This window comes from Choristoneura fumiferana, chromosome Z, assembly GCF_025370935.1.
Source record: "Choristoneura fumiferana chromosome Z, NRCan_CFum_1, whole genome shotgun sequence".
NCBI classification, from domain to species: domain Eukaryota; kingdom Metazoa; phylum Arthropoda; class Insecta; order Lepidoptera; family Tortricidae; genus Choristoneura; species Choristoneura fumiferana.
In genome coordinates this window covers 40201859-40215648 of record NC_133472.1, presented here as the reverse complement: position 1 = coordinate 40215648, position 13790 = coordinate 40201859, and the positions used below count along the sequence as shown (strand labels likewise).

At 37.2% G+C, this 13790-nt stretch overlaps 1 protein-coding gene across 1 annotated transcript in view; it reads right to left on the bottom strand.

Annotated features, from left to right (window-relative positions):
* The window catches only part of nwk (FCH and double SH3 domains nervous wreck), a 57796-nt gene extending 52148 nt beyond the window's left edge, over positions 1-5648 (bottom strand). The window contains exon 1 of the mRNA XM_074100113.1: positions 5556-5648. Coding sequence (XP_073956214.1) covers positions 5556-5624 — 69 coding nt within the window. The 5' untranslated portion in view covers positions 5625-5648. The remainder of the gene's footprint in view (positions 1-5555) is intronic.
* Between the last annotated feature and the right edge of the window lie 8142 nt (positions 5649-13790).

The window sequence follows — 13790 nt, the reverse complement described above, 5'->3', positions numbered from 1 at the left end:
AAGTCGCGCAGTACGCTGTCCCGCACACCTCGCTGGCTCCGCAGAAAACCAGCGCCGTTGACAACGCTAGTCGTGCCAACGGCACCGCTGAGTGGAGACCATTTCGGCTTCACATCATTATTTGTTTGTTCTTGTATTCTTTATAATTTTGTAAATGTGTTTTCTCTTTTTTTTGTCATGATGTGTTGGCTGGATAAACATATTTCTATTCTATTCTACTCGATAGCGACGGCGTAAATTATTTTGTAGGGGCGCTTTACAATTCTCCATACAAATAATTTACGCCGTCGCTATCGAGTACGGTCACTGTAAACTCATGGTAGTGGTACTGATTGCTTGCATTGGTTGGAATTATTATCAGTGTCGACGTGTTCAACGAATTGGAAATACTGATATCAGAGTAAGCAACTTGCTTGACGATTTAATTCTAAAATCATAAATAACATGTGCTATAAAATTGCAAATCCCATTATTTCGAAATCCATACTAACATTATAAATGCGAAAGTGTATGTGTTTGTATGTTTGTCCGTCTTTCACGTCGAAACGGAGCGACGGATCGACGCGATTTTTGGCATACAGACAGATAGTTTATGGGCCAGAGAGTGACATAGGCTACTTTTTATCCCGAAAAAAAATGCACAGTTTCCGAGGGAACAGCGCGCGATAATCGAATTACACGCGGGCGAAGGCACGGGCAAAAGCTAGTAGAGAAATAATTGATCGGAAATTTAACGTTTGTCGACAGTTTAAGATGTTTTTAACTAATTCATATAAATTATATTTAATTACCCTCCCACAGCGACCCCTAAGGTGGGCTAAGCGAGTAGATGTATAATTTTCACTTTAAAATTGACTCGCGATATTTAGAAAATGTTATCTAACACAACATGCAAAGTTGAAACAGTATGAAAAAACACGATATTTATTATTAAAATCTGTTCATAATCAAATTCAAATTCAAATGATTTATTCAGTAAATAGGCCGCAATGGGCACTTTTACACGTCATTTTTTTAAACTACCAGCGCTTTCGGAAAGACCATCATTGCCAAGAAGAATGCGCCGCGAGAAACTTGGCAGAAAGTCATTTTTTCATAATAATATAATTACAAATCAAATACTTAAAAACGTATAATATAAGAAAAAGTTAAAGAAAAAAAATACAAAAAATAATAATAATAAAAATACAGGGATGTATGGGGTCCCTTAGTTACAATACTAAACACTAACTATATCTAAACTACATCTACGTTCAGTGGAAGTGTAGAATGCTTCCACCGTCATAAATTTTAAAATAATAATAACAATAATTTAGTTCTGAAATATACAATCGTACTACATTTAAGTATGTATAGGTTTACAGGTCGATTCACAAGAGCTGGAACAAATGGATTGAATGAGTGTGTGTTATCTATTTGAATACACTTCACACAAGTATGAAAGTGTCATGTATCCGTCATTTTCCTACAAAAATGTCTAAGTGACATTACTTTCGTTGAATCCTTCATGCCAGCTCTTGTCAATTAACCTGTAATTATCTATTTTTTAATATTCGGATGGTGGCACTTAAGACGTTTTATTTCAATAAGCTAGGCATGTACTAAGTTCAGGTTTAAGAAAGTTAGTTTCATTCATTAATTTCATCATCGTTACAAACATTTGTATGTATATTTAGGTGTGTTGAATGACTCCCACTGTCTTCAATTTGAAAATACTATCAACTCAAATGGAAAAAAGGCGTTTTTATTCATAAGTGACTGTGGGGTTTTAATAGAAAAGTTAGCTCCTCGAAAGCTTGGCAGGATGCGTAGGTCACATATAGTATTTACCGGAACGCTGCTACTATTGATTCTTACCAATGGTTTGCGTCAAGCACGACTGATTTAACTATTATATAGGAATTATATCACAACAAGATGACAATTCGAGCGTGCCATTGTTCCGTATAGATCTTTTACTATATGAATGACACTTTAATTGCAATAAAACAAAATGTTACAGCTTTTAGTAGAGCGCGCTGTCTTATGGTACATTTATTACTATCTTTTATTTTAACTGAGTTTCCGCGTTTGAAAAATCACGTTAGAATCACAAATTACATAACGTAATCGACATCGAATGTTGTTGTTAATAATGTCGTCTACATAGATTTTGAATTTTATGGCATACCTTTCTCGGTGGTGGCTGCATTTCGGCCTGGTGCTGAGCCAGCGGCCCGCGGATCGATGGCGGCTCACGCAGGCGTGCGGAGCTGAGGCCTGGCGCGTCGCGATAGCCCCCAGCCGCTAGGGCTCTGACCACAGCCACGCCTGCGCACTGCCACCCACGCACCTACCATAGAGCAACGCTGCCTTTTTTCTGGATGCGCCTTTGAACTACCCTACGCTTGTACACCTACATACATAGATGTGCTCTCCAGCTGATTTGCTATAGTTAAACTAAAAATAGAATTTTAAAGGAAAGCAAGAAGTAGTATAGAAGAAGTTTATTTTTTCGAAAATAAATAAATATCATGGGACACTTGACACCAATCGACCTAGTCCCAAACTAAGCAAAGCTTGTAACTACTATGGATACTAGGTCAGGTCAGGTCAGGTTCTCTAACCACTTGGCCATCTGGTCTAAAAATAATAATAAAACAATAATAAATATTAAAACAAAGAATAAGTTTTTGTTAAATACATTTATTTTGCTGAATGTACCATCAGCCAAATAAGTAGTCTATCAATTTTTAAACAAGTTCCTATCAAATGAATATGTCGCTAAAGTCGAACTTTCAAGTTGACAGACACGTCTATTGGCATTAATGTTTTATGACATGCAAACGGTTATCAGCTTTAGGATGAAAGACCTTATATTTGGCTCATGGTACCTATAGCAAATTAGAAGTTATTCCGACACTAGAAGTGGATCAAAATTAACTTGTAAGATTTGAAACAAACGAGCAATAGGAGGTGAAGGTAGATTAAACCGGCCAAGTGCGTGTCGGGCACGCCCGAAATAGGATTCCGTAGCCATTACGAAAAATAAAGTACTTAACATTTTTCTAAGGATTTCGTGCTTTATACGGAATCTTCCAAGTTTAGGTGTATTTTATACCTAAGGCTGCTATTTACTCTTAAACTTCTAATTATACTGAAGCAAACTTAGCCGTTATAGTTTTCCTTGAAAGTTTAAAGTTTAAGTTTCTAGCATTGATAGGCCCTGAGCAAAGCCGCGGACGGACAGACAGACAGACAGACAGACATGGCGAACTGGCACTGGAACATGGCGGAACCCTAAAAACCACGGATTCGGTTGTTTGAAGACAGAAGATTTCCCAGAAACGACTTTTTGGTTTTAGCCAGTCTGTAAGATAGAACTTTAAGCTTCCCTGTGTTTCTAGTAGCCTTTGGCTTATCGACGTTAGTGGGAAAATCACATATGTTCTTCCTAACATACATGATTATTTCAAAAACATAAAGTGACGGCAGGGTTAGGATACCTGTTTCCTTAAAAAAAAGATCTTAAAGATTCGTCTTCAAATTATAAATTGCTCTAATTGCTCTCTTTTGTAAGATAAAAATTGACTCAATGTCTGCAGCAGATCCCCATAAAATAAGGCCGTACGAAATAATGCTATTAAAGTAAGCAAAATATACCAACCGTGCCGTCGCCACATCGGTTAGCTATTAGCGTATTGTCCAAACTGCAAAAGCAGCAGAGCTCAATCTACCCGCGATTGCTGTGCTGAAGCGGTGCTAAGTGTTGAAGGTGTCATTGTATTATAAATACTAAAATGATTACTATTACTAAGTACGTATTGTCTTTACTAAAGAAGTAAATCGATGAAAACCAATGAAATATCATTACTACCATTTACCACCAGGTAATGATAATAAAAAATGGTAATGACTTTTTTTTCAAACAATATAAAACGTTTGTTTATTGGAGTAAATTAAGGTTGATTTAACTTTAAATGTTTTTGTTTTGTTTAGTTAATTGCGTTTTAAAGTTGTTTTTTTAAGTAAAAAAAAAACCTTGATTTGACGTGGATTTTTATTTGTTTCTGACAGCAATTTTTCATTACCGACACATGGTAATGAAACATTTCATTTGTCATTACCATACTTTAAAAAAAATAAAAAAACACATTTCTGCTAATTTTAAGTATAATTAACTGGGAAATTAATTACATATGTTCTTTTATCGCAAAACTTCTAACAATCGCGCAAATAAAAGGAATAAATATTTTCTCGCAAATTTTTGCGTTTTGCGCGAGATGAGAGAAATGCCCTAAAGCCACAAGATGTGCGGGTTCGAATCCTGGTCAGTTCCAAAAACTTTTTTCGTCTACAAAAAAAAATTAAACACTCCTTTTTGGAACTAATATTTTAAGACAGCCGTACCAATAATACCATCGTGAACAGAGCCCGTATTGCCTAACGTTAGGCAATACGGCCTCGGTTTATATTTTGTAGCCATTTTGTAGCTTTGAAGACATAATAAGTGATGTTGTCCAATTGACAGCTAGACCGTCCCTAGAACACAAGCCACGTAATAATGGCTTAATAACTAGCAGGACTAAGGAAAGCAGTTGAGATGCCTTCAGACTGTAATATTCTAAATTATCATTTAAATGCGATGCTATTTCACGATAATCTATTTTGTACAGTCAAACAAATTGAATCATAACCCAGGGTGGAAGCTTTTAATACTCAATTGCACTATGATTTCCTTGACAAAAGTATAGACTTTAATTTTCTTTAAAAACTGTTAGCAATAATTCTTTTTTAAAGAATATATAAGTCTATCACGAATAATTATTGGAGTAGACACATTAACTTATATATTAAGAAGAGTTCCATCAGACCACATTTTTAGTGTTCATTCAATTTTTATGGAATAATCGAGAAAAACTAACAAAAACGCAACGTTGCCAGCTCAGCAGGTATAAACTCTCTTAATTTGACAGAGTAAAAAAAGGATCCGCTGCTTTTGACGCTGACTGTACTCCATGTGTACTCTTTCACAGTCAATTTCACTGAGATTATTTTGGCATTATCTTCAACAGTACCTTTTTTTTACCAATTTTTTAGTTACACCACTGACTACTCCATGTTGTTTTTAGCCTAATGCACGGCCAGCGTCGTCAATAAAGCAATGCCGTATTATTGCAGGTGGTAGGACCTCGTGCAAGGTCCGCCCGGATTGCTACCACCGTCTTGCTCGCTAATCCTGCCGTGAAGCCTGCTGCTTACACTATTGTGTTTCGGCGTGGAGAGTAAGACAGCCGGTGAAATTACTGGCACTGAGGTATCCCATCTTAGGCCTCTAGGTTGGCAACGCATCTGCAATACCCCTGGTGTTGCAGATGTTTATGGGCGGTGGTGACCTCTTACCATCAGGAGACCCCACTTGCTCGTTTACCATCCAGTCGAATAAAAAAAAACATAAAAACCATTAAATCCGGCCCTGCATGAAATCGATCGAACGCCGCAGTGTCATGCTATTAAAACGACGTAACTGGAATAATCTAAATGGGGCCTTAAGTTCTCGTGCACTTAGTACTTACCAATAACTTGGGCCGCTTCCTCGCCGTGCCATATTTCCATTCATAATAACTCTCCCTTTTTGGGTCCATCTTAAAACTTAACCAACATCTCACTGAAACTCCTCCTTAATCGGTTACTCACTTACTAATGTTTGATTCTAAGGCAACGTTATCAGATAATAAGTACTTGATAAGTTTAGGTCTCTGATATCATTAATAATAAACTAATGATTGATGTGTGTAAAATACGTTGCTCAGTAGTTGATTTCGTGTTACTGCATAGGTTAGAAAACGATTTCGCCCATGTTAGTTAAAGTAGACCGAGACACTGAACCATGGGGCGATTTTGAAAAATAATTTGGCGGTGATCTCTCATTTTTATTCGCGTTTGCTACACCAAGTGATTCTTCGATCTTCTTTGCGTCCATGAGCTAATAAATATAAGAAACTAGTGATTACCCACGGCTTCGCACACGTAAATCATTAGATGCAGCAGCAGAATTGAAATTTCGGGATTTTAAAAAATTCTTTGTGATTTTCATTGATGTTACATTAAAAACAATCATGTCAAATTTCACGACTCTAACCCCAACGGTTGTTGTTTCGAGATTTAATCCCTAACCCGTGGGAAAATCGGGATAAAAAGTATCCTATGTTTTATTCCAGATGTCCAGCTATCTACATACCAATTTAAGTTTTATCCAAATCCGTCCAGTCGTTTTAGCATGAAGGAGTAACAAACATTAAGCCGTGGTGGCCTAGTGGTTTGACCTATCGCCTCTCAACCAGAGGGTCGTGGGTTCAAACCCCGGCTCGCACCTCTGAGTTTTTCGAAATTCATGTGCGGAATTACATTTGAAATTTACCACGAGCTTTGCGGTGAAGGAAAACATCGTGAGGAAACCTGCACAAACCTGCGAAGCAATTCAATGGTGCGTGTGAAGTTCCCAATCCGCACTGGCCCCGCGTGGGAGCGATGGCCCAAGCCCTCTTGTTCTGAGAGGAGGCCTGTGCCCAGCAGTGGGACGTATATAGGCTGGGATGTATGTATGTATAGTAACAAACATCCTTACTCACTCACAAACTTTCGCATTTATAATATTAGTAGGAAAACTGTTCCAATAACTATATAGATACTTCATACTCTTTTAACCCCTATTTTGAGCTTCCGGGACCCATTGTTGCTGCTGCATTAGCATAAAAACGTCGTCGGCCCGCATTATGATACGCAATTTTTTGAAAAACTAGGTAATACCATACCTACCTACTAATAGCCCGTCTGTACCCCTACTACCTGTGTGAACCTGAGGTCTGGTTGAATTAAAATTCCGAGATACTGAATTCTAAAAAAAAACATTGTTCTCTTCGATCTAAATTTTATGCAGAACACCTTTGCAGAATTATGTTTCTCTTACCTGTTATTTTTTTTAGGATTTTGCAAAAGTAAATTTCGATCGGGAATATCGCTCTTACAGGTTCGATTAAAGTTGGTACATAAATAGGTAGGTATAGGTAGTGCCACCAGAGTTGAGGTCATGCACACAGAAACATGCCGTGTGACAGCAAGATTTTGAAATTGACTCATTCATTTAATTCATTCTGCTTTTGTGCAATCAGTTCTTTTTGTAACTGTGTGTAATCATTCACTTCAACTCTCGTGGCACTACCTATATTAGGGGCGATATATCCATCTAGGCAGGTCTCATCTTTGAGAACAAGTTTTTGCGAATTAATTATCAATTAGTAGTAATACTGGGAATAAACTAGTAGTTTAGTAGCCCATTGAAGGTAAGTACACATACCTACGTTTTTATGAATTCAATTCGGGTTTTGTTCCGCGTACCTTGATTTTAGAGTAGCTCGATATTTCGGTACAGTTGCATGCGCCATGATCACGAGACGACTGGAGAAATGCGAGTATGCTGGTATAACTGTCAGTCAGACTAATAAATCGGACGTAACCGATCTACGCTCTTCCCTACATTTATTTATGACGAAACAGAGTAGGCACCTAATCTGATTTTAATTATTTGTATTTTATTGTATAATGTATACATACTTACTAAGTTGGTCCCAGTTTTAATCCCTTAACTTATTTTATTGATCATACACCAATTGTTTCTTCATGCAACGAAGGGTTCTGTTCGCCGGTTTTTCTTTGTTAAATAGATATTTCGTGCCAATTTCAAATCAATCACAGTACCCTGTATAGTTCCTGAATGTAGAAGTAATAATCTGCCCCTCACCTTGCAGAAACTGCTTTTAAAATGGGTCAGCATGAGATACACCACCCAAATAAAAACGATAGAAGTCTATATTGATTTTTAATTGACTTATAACAATGCACAATAGTGTTGTTAATCTAAACATACAATCGACACATGAAATACAACAAATTCGGCTCTAGGCAAAAATGGCGCTTGGGGCCATTCAGGCGTCCTAGCCGCTGCGCGCTGGCCAATCGCTGGTCCTAATTAGATCCATAAATAATTTAGCTGACTGAATGTAAGCGGTTCAGTCTTTTTATTCGTCCTTTCGGACTGTCGTTTGATATGACGAGGCTTGATGCCGATACTAAGTTTTAAAAGCCTGAATAGCCCCGCATAAAAGGTAGGTATCGGGAAATAAAAACATTGGACTGAAAAAAATTAAAAGGAAAGATTAATTGATCTAAAAAATTTATTAATGAATGAGGCGACTATGTGCACATTGAAAACACTTGTTTTATTACAAGACCACCACTTGTACACTATTTACAACGCGCCGCCCCCGCGGCCTCCTCCCTTACAATAGCATCCACTTAAAATACTGTACACAATTAATTTGTACAAGTTAGTTATACTTAGAGTTAACCACTAACATTCTAAATTTAATTAAAAACAATGGAAATATTGTTGATCATAATACTTATACAGATAATGGTATAAGAAGTGAATCTCTTAAAGTTAAATACTTATAAACTTATTAGGTATATCGGCTACAATATAAATAATATATGTATTGAATCGTCTATCCTAATGACTGGTACGCGTCGGCAGCCAGGCCTTAGTCTAACCGTCTACCGGAGTGCGCGCGCGTCGGTGCGCCGGCCTACGGTACCATAGTATAGTGTACGATGTACTCGCTTTATTATTACCACTAACCGACACTGAGAGCTAAGGAACCATCAATGTCGAAGCTTGACCCTACGCGTAACCCTAGCGGATCCCCGCAGTCCGCAGCGAACGGCGGCCGCCGCTCTCGCAACCACTTTATACATAAACATATCAACAACACGCATTCCTATTAACAGCACTTACCGAATAATTACAATTCCATACAACACTTTATAATATTCAACACTCAGTAAATAAAAATACTCAATATAAAATCATGCGCTCAAAGCACGAAATCTAAATAACGCCATGTCATAAATTACCACAAATCAATACGCTCCCCTCAAAATAATTAAATAGTTTCTAATGCATACATCGATTTCATAAAAAAATATTCTTTTTAAAAACGCTCATAAACGATTCACGTAACACAATTAAATGATGTTCCGTTAAATCAATCCTAATTAAATTTAAAATATAAATTAAAACAAATCACAGTAACAAGGTAATGATCTATATAAATATAATTTCCGTATGTGATGTATTGCTAACGTCAAGTGTTTGTGCGTGATAGAAAAGGTGCATCGGACCGGCTAGCACAAGCGTCGCGACTCTCAGGCTCCGGCACCTCGCGCACTAGACGGCCACGACCGCTACCAGTGGCCGCAACGGCCAACTGGCCGCTCTTTTAGTTAATTAGACGCCGTATTGTCTAGCGCGCGATCACTCACGGTGGAATCCACCATCTCTTTCTACCTGCGTCTTATGCCGTATGACAGAAAAAAGTGGCGAGAACGACTGATTCAACTTTCCGATTCGACTGAGTCGAGTACGCAACGTTCATATGGTTGCTTTTGTGGCCGTTGCAGCCACTGGTTGTGGTCGTGGCCGTCTAGTGCACAAACTGCCTTCGTTGCTCATTGCGATCTGACATAGCAGCACTGAGTGATTATAGCGAAGAGGACGCGCGTGCTAGCCGTTTAACGAATCAAGTGAGAAGAGCACGTCATTGTGACAATGAAGACAGGCACTATCGAGCAGTTGAAGAACGAATTGGTCATGTCATGTCAGTGCCAATGCAGGCGTGAAAAGTGTTTTAATACGATTCGATTTAAGCGTTTATTGCGAGAATATCTAAAATACCACATTATTTACTTCGTTTAGACGAGTGGACCAAACATTTCAAATGTAAGGTCAATAACGAGATTACTAGCAGTCAGAAAATAAATGTTAACAAGTGTCAAGTCTATTATGATTCTGGATCTTTCTAGTAGCTGAAGTCTATTCGCCGAGAGTTAATAAGTATTATGGGAACGTTCGAAATAGCGACTGTCGCTTAATTATCGCAAACTGTATGATGGGCGTCGCTAGTTGCCGCGCAAATGGAGTTTCGTGGTAGCGGGCATTTAGTTCTTGTCAAACGCGAAGCTAATCTGGCGAGCGGACGCGGCCGCCATTTTAGTTACCATTATTTCTGGAATGGACTTCGAGTGTATTAGATGGGTGTTCGAATATTGTTTTCTGTTTCACAGTTAATAATTGCTTTAAGTTATTGTTTTTATTGCTAAAAATAATGAGCGGACCGCGTTTGCAACGAGTGAAAAACCCTTGATTGTTATATTTTTTGTCAACCGTCGGCGAATATATAGTCGGTGAAGGCAAATATTACTATAACACACCAGACCTCAAATTGAAAAAAAAATGGTGCTTAAAGACGGTTTCGCACTGATTTTAGTTAAAAGCTGATGGGGGGAAATAGACTTGCATTGACATTGACCCCGGTTACCGTAGCAATAGCTCGGACTTAACAGAAATATCAACAGACTGATTCTTGTCATGATTAACTTGAATTACTTAGTAGAAATTTCAGCGAGACATAAAGTACGATACAAGTTAATGTACCTATATAAAGGATAGACGAGCCTTCAGATTTCTTAAAAGCAAATATCTAGAACCGTTTAAAGGAAATTAGAACCAAGCGGTTAATTATTGTTTAGACGGCAAAGACTTGAAAACATAGCGCACTTTAACCCTTTATAAGGCTCCATTTATTGGAACATACTATCACAGCATCAAAAGCAGCTATCGAATACATACCTAGCAAAAGATGTTTTTAAAGCTAGCAGTATTTTCAATAATTACAATGAATATTGTAACTTATTACTAAAAGAATAAGGTAGAATTTCCAAAATAATGCATGTGGTCGCTAAATCGTCTCTGCCTTATAAAGGGTTAACTAAATTGTACACGACAGCCACAACAGGCCAACTCAACACTAGCGCCTGTCAACCTCTACAACTGAAACTGATTGGGTGGTTTCCTGATATAATAAATAAACATTGTTCCATTTAGTACGTCAATTAGATAATCAGAAAATACCGGACGCGTATTTTTGTCAATCAAACAAAAAATGAAAAAGACGAAGCGCCTCGAAGTTCTCGAGTGCGAGCCCGTGCGTCCCGCCGTGCTCAGTGTCGCATAGCGTGACATCACACGGAACTAACTGGGTATGTTTATTTTTTTATTGGCAAAAGTAAAAATACGCGTCTGTAATGACTACTTAATTAGACTTTTTCAGGAAACTAGTCCCTTACCGTACCGAGACAAGGTACGGTACGAGAAGAGAAGAGAACACGAATAGAGGAACTGACCGCTGTACAGTCAAGGGCAAAGATATCGACACGGGCAAAGTTGCAAAATATGTATACACGCCTTAATGTTAAGTGCATAAAGTCGTGTATACATATTTTTGTAACATTGGCCGTGTCGATATCTTTGCCCTTGACTGTACCAGGCAAAAATACGATACGAGTACAGCACAACTAGAATTTTAGTGTCGCTCGGGACTCGTCGGTTGTCTTCGTTTTTCTGAACATTCAAATGAGAAAGAAAAAGAAAACCGACCTTTTATTTCGAATTCCAAACGTCATTAGCATACCAGTTTAAGTGTACACGAACAACGAAACTGCAAATACCGTACCGGGTAAAGGTGCGGTTCGAACAAAATGGCCGACGCGGCCAAGTTATTCAACGGAAGACATCCTAAGCGTGATTTTGACTGCAGTTTCGTGTTCAAGTATTAATTAAAATTAATTAAACACCAATAGTACGACACGAACACCTATTACAGTTAAATAGTTTAGTTCATCGATAAAACCAATAGCAGGTCTGCTCCCAAGTTCAACATTCCATCATACCATCTCTCACACTCGCCTATTAAATACTATTAATGTGAGAAGGACAGCACGATACGAAGTATGAGTTTCTAGCTTAGAAGTATAGGCCAGCGTGTGTGATAGTTATGGCTGACAAAAGCGCAATCCGTTAGAATAAGAATGCAACATGTGCTCTACGGGCAACCTGCAATAAAATATTTAACTCGGGATAATGCGGTTTGTTAACAGTACTTGTAGTTCACAGTTGGGAAAAACCTAGCCTCAGTTAAAAGGCAAAATATAAACATACATATATAGATAAATACATAATTGTACTTAAATATATTAAACATCTAAAACTTGAGAAGAAAAATTCGTATTTTGGAACGATTCCGAGCCTTCGTAATCACTGGTTTAACCGGTCTTCTAGTACTATTACCTATTTAATTGATAAGATAAATAGTATGGTGTGTTAGCGAAATAATGATAGTAATAAAGAATAAACATGATAAATAAGGATGGCGCTCCCTGCATGGATATGAAAAAGTGAAAAACACTTCAATCCGTTCAGGATAATTTAAGGGGTATTTTAGGGAAACCTAAAATGGCTCCGAAGCGGTAACATTTGGGAATAGGCGTGAAGTTTGTGTTGTGTGTGTTTGAGGGAATATTCAAAGTCGATTTTTAGTCTGATCAAGCTAGGTATATAGTTCAATAGTGATTGTAATTATATTATTATGAAAAAATTACTTTCTACTAAGTTTCTTGCGGCGCATTGTTCTTGGCAATGATGGTGTTTCCGAAAGGCAGTTTAAAAAATTAAGAGTACCCATTGCGGCCTATTTACTGAATAAATGATTTGAATTTGAATAAAGTTGAACATGAACAGTAGCTAAATCTTTAATAGCAGTTAGTATTGAGATGAATCATACAGAGGGACTAACAAAAATAAATTAAGTATCTCTGTAATGTTTAGTTTAAATCCAAAAAACGGCATCACATTAAAACCACTGATCATGTAACTATGAAACTTTTGATGTTTATTAAGCGATATTTCAATAGTCATTGTATGGTATTTGACTATTTTTATTTACTTTATTAAATCAAAGCTTGACCACGTATGTTATCAAACGGAAAAAGATTTTTTAAGCATTCTTTACATATTGTAGAGTTAGAAAGGTGTTAAATTCGAAATAAGACAGAACGAAATATACGTGTGTGACGTCACATGCAAGTAGCGCCATTCCTACAGCATAGTTTTTTTAAAGGAACAAAAATAGGTATCCAAATTTTTTACTATAAATTAAATTTTCAACCATTTTTTTTCTTCGCTAACATTGGATGTACAGTCGCCACCAGATATTTCAGAGCGGCCAAGGTGGTCAAAAATATTGAAACATGACCTCTAACCTCATAAATCTAAACTTTTAGGAAATAGTTGGGTATGGAGTTGTCAAATACCGTATTGTATCAGTTTCCAGTAACGCAGTAGTTAACTATTTATGTTTTATATGATAACATTATGAAAAATTATACTAAAGAAAATGCCCCGCACATCTTTTGTAATTTAGACTTTAATAATTAAAAAAGATAGGTTTGTTTTTATTTTTCCAACTTTACAAGCTCAGTTGATGAGATCTCGAAACTTTACAAGTTATTTACATTTATAAATTTATAATATGACGGACAATTCGATTTATAAATATTAAAATATCCAACGAGTGTCGCCTATGATTCGTAAATACGACAAATATCTTTATAATTTTGTTAATATTCTTTTTATTACATAAAGTCTCAAAATTTCTATGTCGATAAGCTCTATGTTGGGGTTTAGTTCGTTACTGACGGTCGCTCTCGGAGACGCGATATTACATACATATTATAATAATTACAATTACATCTTAAATCTCTGCAAGCCGTCACTAAGGGCGGTTACAGACTAGCGTTTTTTTTCTGCGCGTATACGCTTGTTTTTGGCATACGCGCTTACACGCTCGCTACATTAA